This window comes from Spermophilus citellus (genome assembly GCF_964194105.1).
Source record: "Spermophilus citellus genome assembly, chromosome: 3".
In the NCBI taxonomy this organism is placed as follows: domain Eukaryota; kingdom Metazoa; phylum Chordata; class Mammalia; order Rodentia; family Sciuridae; genus Spermophilus; species Spermophilus citellus.
The window spans coordinates 11,115,141-11,124,294 of record NC_138184.1 but is presented as its reverse complement, the minus strand read 5'-3'; the positions used below and the strand labels follow the sequence as shown (position 1 = coordinate 11,124,294).

General features: G+C 59.6%; 1 protein-coding gene across 1 annotated transcript; it reads right to left on the bottom strand.

The window, feature by feature from the left end:
* Positions 1 to 6,165: 6,165 nt before the first annotated feature.
* On the bottom strand, positions 6,166 to 7,901 carry IER2 (immediate early response 2). Its single transcript, XM_081286950.1, has one exon. It carries the CDS (start codon positions 7,755 to 7,757, stop codon positions 7,077 to 7,079), a length of 681 nt encoding a protein of 226 aa, XP_081143076.1. The 5' UTR covers positions 7,758 to 7,901; the 3' UTR covers positions 6,166 to 7,076.
* Between the last annotated feature and the right edge of the window lie 1,253 nt (positions 7,902 to 9,154).

Sequence of the window (9,154 nt, the reverse complement as noted above, 5' to 3'; positions counted from 1 at the left end):
GGCTTTTAGGTACCGGCCGAGCTCCCGCCTCTCCGCTCCCCTTCTGCCAACGTCTCTGGGTCAGAAAGTTTCACGCTCGCACGCCCCTCCGCCTGATTTCGGCTCTCCCCGCCGCCCGGGTCAGCTGGTTCCGATTAGCCGACTCGGGTGGGGTGGGCTGGATCTGGGGGTGGGCTCAGCGAGGAGAACTGTTAGCAATTCCCCGGGAGCCTCCAGGGGCAAACAGGGCGAGGGTGAGCAGCTGGCGACCAGATGTGGATGGACAGGCAGAGGAGGAAATTAATTGGTGCCAGTCGGCTGGCGGGCGGGCTGGGCAGGCAGGACCCCTGGGGACTGGCCAGCCGTCGGGGTGGAGGAGGGGGGGATGGGTGGGGGATCGTCCCCGAGAGTCAACCACACGCTGGGGGACGGGGCTGGCCCGGAGGCTGGGGAAATAAAAAGGGCGGGGAGGGCCGTGGGCCTGGACCCTGGAGGACTTCCGCGGAGAGGAACCCCTCTCTGGACATGGGGGACCTCAGCTCCCCTCAACAGAGGTGGGTGGCGTCACCCCCTGGGCGGGGCCTCAGGAAACATACGGACGGTCCCGGGAAGAGCGCCCCTGGGAACCGGCGAGGTCGGGCCCCCCGACACATGTCGGGGCTCCGGCGGCTGCAGGCTGAAGTAGGTAGCGAGAGGCTCCAACTCCCGCGAGCCCCATTTCCACTGGGCCATCTGCGTGACCGAGCCGAGCCCGCTCCCGGCCCCCCGGCTCCGCCGCGCCCGCAAGCTCCGCCCTCGTATTCGTGGGACGCGCGGAGGGAGGGGGACACCAGGCTGCCGAGGGACCGAGCCGAGCCTGGAGGGTCTGGGCAGAATCCGGAAGGGACCGGTTTGCGGCGGGAAGGCGGGACCCAGGCGACCGCCCACGCTGAGAGTTCCTGGAAGTCGCCGGGGGCCGCGCGCAGGGGCGGGGCGCCGAGGAGAGCGCGAGACCCGGCGAGGGCACGCCCCGCCCCTGGCGTGAGGGACACGGTCGCCCCGCCCCGCACGCCGGCCACTCACCCACCCCCGCTTCCCGTCGCCGCTCAGATGTCCACGCCGAGATCAAGTTCCCACCCGGTCCTGCTCTGCTAGCCACCCGGCCGAGGCCCACTTTGTCCCCGCGCGGGGACGTGGAACAGGGTCCTGGAACTCGGTAAACCGGTCTGGGTACTTCTGTGCTGGTCCCGACCTGCGGCCAGGCCCTTTCCCAGTCCCCAAAAGACTGGCCCATGCTTTTTAAAATGATTCTTCTTTCAGTGCTGTGGGTGGACACCGAACCCTGGGCCAGCTCAGCCCGCGCTCCGGCCACTCAGGAATTCGGTTTCCCCATCTATATATTTATATTTTAAAATTGCACATTAGAAAGGTTGCAAATGTATCATTCATTCACAAGGTCACTTAAGCACCTGCTAGACTCAATCCCTGCCATCCTGGAGACCTCAGGCTAGGAAACCAAGAAACCATCTCTCTCTCTCTCTCTCACACACACACACACACACACACACACACACACACGGCCACGTGGTGCTGTGGCGCCATGCCTGTAATCCCAGCTGTTCAGGAGTCTGGAACATAAATTTGAGGCCAGCCTGGGTAATTCAGAGAGACCATGTCTCAAAGTTTTAAAAGGGCTGGGGATGTACTCGGTGGTAGAGCACTTGTCTAGCATGTGAGGAGGCCCTGGGTTCAATCCTCAGTGCAGGGGTGGGGGGATTTCTTTGTGTGTGTGTGTCTCCGGGGTGCTGCTGGGGATGGAACCCATGGCCTTGTGCCTGTGAGGTAAGCACTCTACCAACTGAACTATATCTCTAGACCCCAAATTTCTCAATTTGAGTGTCAATAAATACAGAGATCATGGACCAAGATGGCAAGGGTGGGGGTGCAGACAAACCCCAAGGTTTTTGCCCTTTGAGCTGAGCTGATTTAACATGGTGCACAGGGCTGGGGATGTGGCTCAAGCGGTAGCACACTTGCCTGGCATGTGTGTGGCCCGGGTTCAATCCTCAGCACCACATGCAAACAAAGATGTTGTGTCCGCCGAAAACTAAAAAATAAATAAATATTTTAAAAAGTTCTCTCTCTCTCTCTCTTTAAAAAAAAGATATATTTAACAAGGTGCACAGAGGTGGAAAAGAGACTGAGGAGGTCACAGCACATACAAAGCTCTTGTGGCTGGAATGATTGAGGAAGTATTGAAACATAACACAGGACAGTGTTACAAGGAGATGATTTCAGATTATTGCAGAAGTAAGCTGGGTCTAGATCAGGCTGGCTCTTACCTATAACGACCAAGGGTTTTTACTTGGTACCAGGATTGATCCCTGGGGCACTTAACCATTGAGGCAGGGTCTTGCAAAGTTGCCTATGGCCCCGCTAAATTGCTCAGGGCCTTGCTCAATTGTTGAGGCTGGCTTTGAACTTGTGATACTTCTGCCTCAGCCTCCCAAGTCACTGAGAATACAAGCATGTGCCACTTTGCCTGACACAATTATATAGTGTCTGTGTGTGTGTGTTGGGGATCGAACCCAGGGCCTCTGTGTGTGCTTTACCAACATAGCTATACCTCCCAGCCCCAGATTTCAATGCTTTTTAAATGACTAGGAATGAATCCCTCAGTCTCTTCCTGTTTCAGTATGCTGTCCATATCCTTGGCAATAATGTGTCTTTATCACTTGCTAATCTCTAACAAAAAAAGCTACCTGGAACTTCAGACTGGCTACTGTATCTGCAGGATTTTACAACAGTTTGTTTACATTGTAACTTAAAAAAATGCTACAATCTGAGCATGGAGTGTGATTAAAAATTAAATCAGAGATAAATGTTAAGTAAATAATAGTAGAGCTGTAAAGCAGATGAGAAAGATCCAGACCCTCAACCCCCGGAAGTTTGGGACTTTTTTTTTTTTTTTGTACTGGGGGATTGAAACCAGGGGCATGGAATCACTGAACTTCATGCCCATACTTTTTATTTTTTATTATGAGACAAAAGTCTAAGTCGTCTAGGCTGGCCTTGAATTTGCAGTCCTCCTGCTTTGGCCTCACATGTGTGCCTGACTGGGAGATTGGGAGCCGCCAGGAAGCCACAGGTTGAGTAAATCAAGTACTTAGTGGGTGGGACATGGGGCTGGACCGTGGTGGGACTGGCTGAGTGGGGTATAGAACATACATGTGACGTGTACAGCATTTCAGAAGGCAAGCAGTGCTCTCAGGAGGGCTGAAGTGGGGTAAGTGAGCACAGCAGCAGAGTGTGTGTGTGTGTGTGTGGGGGGGGGAGGTAGGTTAAAGAAAGCCTTCCCAAGGAGGCGACATTTCAATAGAAACTTGAAGAAAGTGAGAATAGGCTGGGCACAGTGGCATACACCTATAAACCCAGCTACCCTTACTCTATTCAGGAGGCTGAGGCAGGAGGAGAGCAAGTTCAAGGCCAGCCTGGGCAATTTAGCAAGACCCTGTCTCAAAGAAGGAGAAGAGAAAGAGTGAGGGTGCCCATGTGGGTGTCTGGGAGAAGAGCACTGCAAGCAGACAGGGACAGCAAGTGCAAAGTCCCTGGGGCTGGAACATACTCGGCCTATTCTCCAAGCAGAGAGAAAGCCCATATGGATGGGACAGGGGGGAACAAGAGTGGAACCAGACATTTGTCTCTTATACAGTGATGAGTGATGAACAGATTGGTGAAGAGGCAGGATGGAGGCCACCACCACCCTCTAGCAGGCAAAGGCAGCTCACACAAATGGACCATAAAGGTGGGGAAAAGCTTGGAGTCTGGTGAGAGGTCAAGTTGACAGCATCTTCTGCTGGATGAGGAATGAGGGAAGAAAACAGTGAAAGAAGCTCTCAGGCGGTGGGTGTTACCATTCAAGTTGAGAGGCTGGAAGGGACAGCAGGAGTCCATCTTGGGCACTTACACTTATTGCTACAACTACTACTGCTACCATGGTGCTGGGGGTTGAATCCAGGGCCTCTGCACAGCATGCAGCTGCAACCTTGGCGCTCACTTAAATTCTTTCAATAAAATTAAGAGACAGGAATCATTATTTCCCCCCATTTAGAGCCAGGGAAACTGAGGCCCAGAAAAGTGAAGTGATTGGCTCAGGGCTGCACAGCAGGCTGGGGAGTGTGTTCCTTAGACCACGCCTTCCGCAGCTGGCCTTTGTTACTCTGCTCAGGGTTCCTGGGCTGCCGTCAGCTGGCCTCTCCTGCAGGCCTTTGGCCCTCTGGGGAGGGATTATGAAGCAGTCGCCGAGGCCTGGACCCATCCTGTGGGATGGGCCCCATGGGATGGGCATGGGGGCTGCTTCCCATTTGGTGGATTTCAGACACCAGGGGACCGCCTTTGGGGAGGAGCCTGCTGGTCACACTCTGGCAGTTTTATTTTTCGCAACTCTTGCCCTATCTTTCCCTCTCAGTAGCCCGCCCAGGTAATGGTGTGGAAACTCCAGGCCAAGCTGAAATTGCTTATTGTGACACTTTTCCCCCCTGGTTCTGGGGTTGGAACCCGGGTTCTCCCACAAACTAGGCAAAGGCTCTGTCACTGAGCTGCGGCGGCCCCCCCCCCTTTTTAATTTAGCCAGGTGTGGGGGGTCAGGGGGTCTTGACAAGGGTTAAGTCCTAGGGGGACATGTGTAGAGGTGGCTTCTTCCTGCCCTGTCGTCTGCCCCAACATCTCTAGTCCCAACCTCCAGCGGCCAGGCACCGGAAACCCCCAGCGGGCCCCGCGCGGGGCCGGGGTCGGCCGAGCAGCTTCCCGCGGAAGGAAGGGCCCGGCGGTTCCTGCGACAGGATGCGAGGCCAGGTCCCTTCCCCGGCGGCCAGGGACTTCCCGGGCCGGCCAGGCTCTCGGGAATGTGGGGCTTGGGTTCCCCCACCCTTGGGGAGTTGTGGGTTGGTCCTCGGAGTTGGTGGTGCTGAGTCCCCCCACGTTTTCCCGGAAGAAATCAGGAGGCCCCGGAGGGGGCGAGCTGGCTCGGTGGCCCTGAGTGCACTCGCCTCCCAGGGGGAGGGGGAGTGGAGGGGCCGGAGGGAAGCGCGGGCCTGGAAGACCGCGGCCAGGTTCCGGAGCCGGCCCACCCCTCCACCGCACCCTCCTTCTACCCTCCGGCCTCGGGTCCAGTCCCTCGGGATCACGGGAGACCCGCCGTGGCAGAGCCAGCCATCCGGAGGCGGGGCCGGCGCTGTGGCGGCGCCTCCCGCCACCCGCTCCCCGCACCTGCGACTCTTTTGTCCTCTGAACAGCATCCCCCGCCCCGCCCCTTGCCCCAGGCGGAGCAGGGCCTACAGCCTCCAAGCTGACCAACGTGGGTGAGAGGCTGTCTCCACCCAGGGTGGCTGACCCGGAGCTGAGGCAGGACAAAGGCAGGTGGGTAGGGTTTGTGGGACCTTTCTAAATCTTAGGACGTGGAGAGGCAGCCGTCGGGGGCCCGCTTCACAGATGAGGAAAGTGAGCCTGGGAACTCACCTCCTGATCCCAACAACGCGCCTCGTCTCCGGAAAGATTGGGATCCCCACGCAGAGGCGCAGGCCTGCCATCCCAGCCATTCGGGAGGCCGAGGCAGGAGTTCCAGGCCAGCCTCAGCAACTTAGGGAGACCTCAAAATGTCTACAGAGGCCCTGGGTTCAGTCCTCAGCACCCCTAAAGATGAATGAATAAAGGTGTCTGCAGCTGCAACTAAAATGTATACTTTAGAAAGGGCTGGGGTGGCGCTCGGTGGTAATGTGCCTCTAGGCCCTGTCCTCAGTACTCCCCTTTTGGAGGGGGACCCTCTAAAGCTCCTGCGCAACTCCACCCCCCGCGGTGGGGACCCCACCGGAGCTGGCTTCATTAATTAGTCTTTCCTGGCTCAAGGAGCTATTGGTTCCCCCAATTCAGCGTTTGGGGCGCGGGACCTGGAAATCACACCCCCCCATGTTTGAACTTGGTAACTTTCCCCGCCCCCGAATTTCGAAGTAAACCCCAAACCTGGGGGAGGGTACCGGGGAGTCGCAGTGGAGCGCCCACAGCACCGAAATTCTGCGGAGAGAAGGGGCCCAGCCTCGCCCCGCCCACGTGGTAACTGGTCCGACGGGTTCCCAGAGGCCGGCTCCTGACCCTTTGACCCCGCCCCTCCCCCGCCCGGGAAGAACAGCCGACAGGCAGCGCTTTTACTCAAATTGTCTTTATTCCCTGACATTTCTATCAAAACGCCAGGTGGATGGGGAGTTCAGAATTCGTCACGGGAAAGGTAAACACCCTACAAAAGCCCTGGAGAGTTCCCGCCCTCCCCCGGCGGGCCCAGTCCGGCCAGCGGCGGCTCCCGGCTCAGCGGGAGCGCACTTTGGACGCCGCCTCCCCCACTCCGCTCCCGCGGTTCAGACCCCGCATTCGCTCTGGGGGGATGGTGTCCGTGTCCGAGGGTCACGTTTGGGACTGGGAACACACTCGCCACCTCCTAACGCACCATAAGAGAAAAATTTTCAATCCGAAGAGTTCGGCTGCGAGGCGCGGGGCGCTCCGCAGCAGCAGCACGCGGGGGCGAGTGACTCAGGCCGCGCTCCTCCCGCGCCCCAGGGCGGACCCACAGCCCACCCTCCTCCCAGGCCCACGCCCACGCAGCAGCAGGAAGCTCCCCACGCCTGCCCCGTGACGCAACGATGACCGCTTGCACAAGTATGTCGTGGAGGGGGACAGGGAGTGCCGGGGTCTTCTGCGCTTGGCGGCGCGCACACCGGCTGCTGGAAACCCGGAGGGCAGCGCGGCCCCGTGAAAAGTGAAGTCCGACCTGAGGAGACTCCCTGCTCCAGCCGGGGGACAGGTCCGCGTCTCAGTCCAGAGAAAGCACCTGTGGGCGCCGCAGGTCGCGGCAGAAGGCGCCCGCGCCGCCGGCTCCTTGGAGCCGCCGCTGCTCACGAGGGCGACGGCTCCCCCGGGGCAGAGTCCCTTCCGAGCCTCTCAGCAGCCCGGGCGGCGGCTCTTCTCCACGGTTCCCGCCGGCGATCCCCAGGGGGACGTCGCCAAGGGTCTGCGCACTCGAGCCGACGGTTCGGTGCGCGCTCTGGGCTCCGGTAGCGCCGCTGGGGTCCTCAGAAGGCCACCACGGCCCGCACGAGCACGTTCAGCATGCTGTCCGCGGGGCGGCAGGCCGGTGGGGCCTCGCACGCTGGGGGCGCCGTCGGGGGCGCGGCGGGGCTGCAGTTCAGCAGGCCGGAGAAGCGCCTCTGTAGCACGCGGGCCAGGTTGGGGAAGGCGCCCTCGGCTTGTGCGGGAGCGGGTAGGAGGCGGGCAGGAACCTCCGACGACGCGCCCTCCTCCTCCTCCTCCTCCTCCTCTTCCAGACGGGCTTTCTTACTCGGGACCAAACCAGCGTCTCCGCCGTCGCTTAGGCTGCTGCTCCGCCGCTTGCGGCTTACTTTGGCGAGAGGCCGGGCACCGCGGGCATTGGTCTCCTGGGCTCCCGATGCCTCCTCCTGCGTGTCCATGGGCTCCGGGGAAGGCTGTTCTCCGTCGGGGGGCGCTACTTCGGCAGGGGTTTCCGCTTCCCGCGGCGGGTGCAGGCGGGGGTCCGGGGACTTGGCCGGAGGCGAGGACACCTCGGGCTCCTGGGCTTCCACCTTGGCTGAGAGGTAGAGCTCCCGGGCGCTGCGCATGACCAACGACAGCTGCAGACTCCGATGAAGGCGCAGGCCACCACGCTGCATGCGCGAATGGTACATCTTCCACACCGACAGGGTCATGATGCGTTGAGCCTCCTTCTGCACCTCCATGGCAGCTCGACGGTGAGGGCAGCAGGTACTCCTGGGACGGACAGGACTGGCAGCAGGTGTACTATGAACAACACGCCAACCCACACAGTGACACTGCTAGAACGCTCTGCCCGGGCTCCGGCCACCTGGGCCCTTTTATCCTTAGAGCGACGTCAGGAAGAGGCCCCGCCCAATCAGAGGGCCGCATCCGGGCTTTCCACCACAAGGTGGCCACTCCTTAAAGCGACAGGGTGAAATTTAACCAGCCGGGAAGAGGGTCGGAAATCCCGGCGAGAGGGACGGTCTCCTCCTGCACACTGAGCTCTTGGGTGGTCTCCTTTCGTAGAACCCCGTGCGCAGGACCCGGGGAGAGGAATCGCGGGTGTGGCTCAAAGCCCACCTTTGTGCTCGCGTCCGGCGACGCCAGCCGGTCGTAGGCGGCAAGTTTCCCTTTTCACTGGGGAAAACCCGCGTTGGAACCCGTACATCCCCCGTGGGCACCGTTCCTGGCATCAACGAGCCGTCTAATTAATGTTTTCTGAATCAGTAACAATGCTGCCACTTACTAAGCGCCTACTACATGCCGGGCTCTGCTAAGGATTTTCCTTTCATTAACATCTGATCCCTCATCTTCACTCCACAGAACATACAAGACGCGTGCTGTCTTTACTTAGGAAAAACGAGGTAGTCACTCGCCCAGTATTTGCTAAACGAATGAACGGGCTGCTGCGATGAAAGGGGGCCACTGGGGCCTGCAGCTCTAAATTATCTAGCGAATACCAGCCCTCCTCATTTTCCTGGTATCTAGGTGGTCAAGAGGCGGATGGCGCTGGCTGGTTCCAGAGGGAGTCACCCGGCGGGCAGCGGATATCCGCGGACCCCAGAGCACAGCCCAGATTGCTCAGTACCAAGCACTCCCATTTCCTGAGGCACGACCTCCACAGATAGGCTTGGCCCTCGCGAGGCAGTGGACCCAGTGGCAGGACTGTCCCAGTGAACACGTGGCTGCTGACCCCCCCCCCCCCAACCACCACCACCACCGACAATTGAGCCGTGCTCCGCCTTTCCTCTCGGGGAGGCGGGATAGGGGTGGGAGCTGAAAACTGAACAACTCAAAAAACAGAAAAATCACCATCGGGCCCTCCTTCCGCCACGCGCTATTGCTCCAAGAAAATTTAATTCCAGTTGAGAGGGGAAGAGACACACTGTTCCGATGGTTCCATTGATTCATGGTGTGGGCCCTTTAAGGAGTGCCCCCAGACGCACAACTGGCGAGCAGAGGCTTCCCGCCACTGGAGCCCGCTGACTTCCACAGCTAAATTTGGAAGGAGTGACGTCCGGCGGGCGCCAGAGCTGCTTCCGGCTGCCCATATAAGGGCAGGGGCCGGGATCGCCGGAGCCGCGGGCTTCCGGGCGGC

Coding starts and splice junctions, on each gene's coding strand:
- IER2 (XM_081286950.1), bottom strand. CDS start 7,757: ATGGAGGTGCAGAAGGAGGCTCAACGCATCATGACCCTGTCGGTGTGG.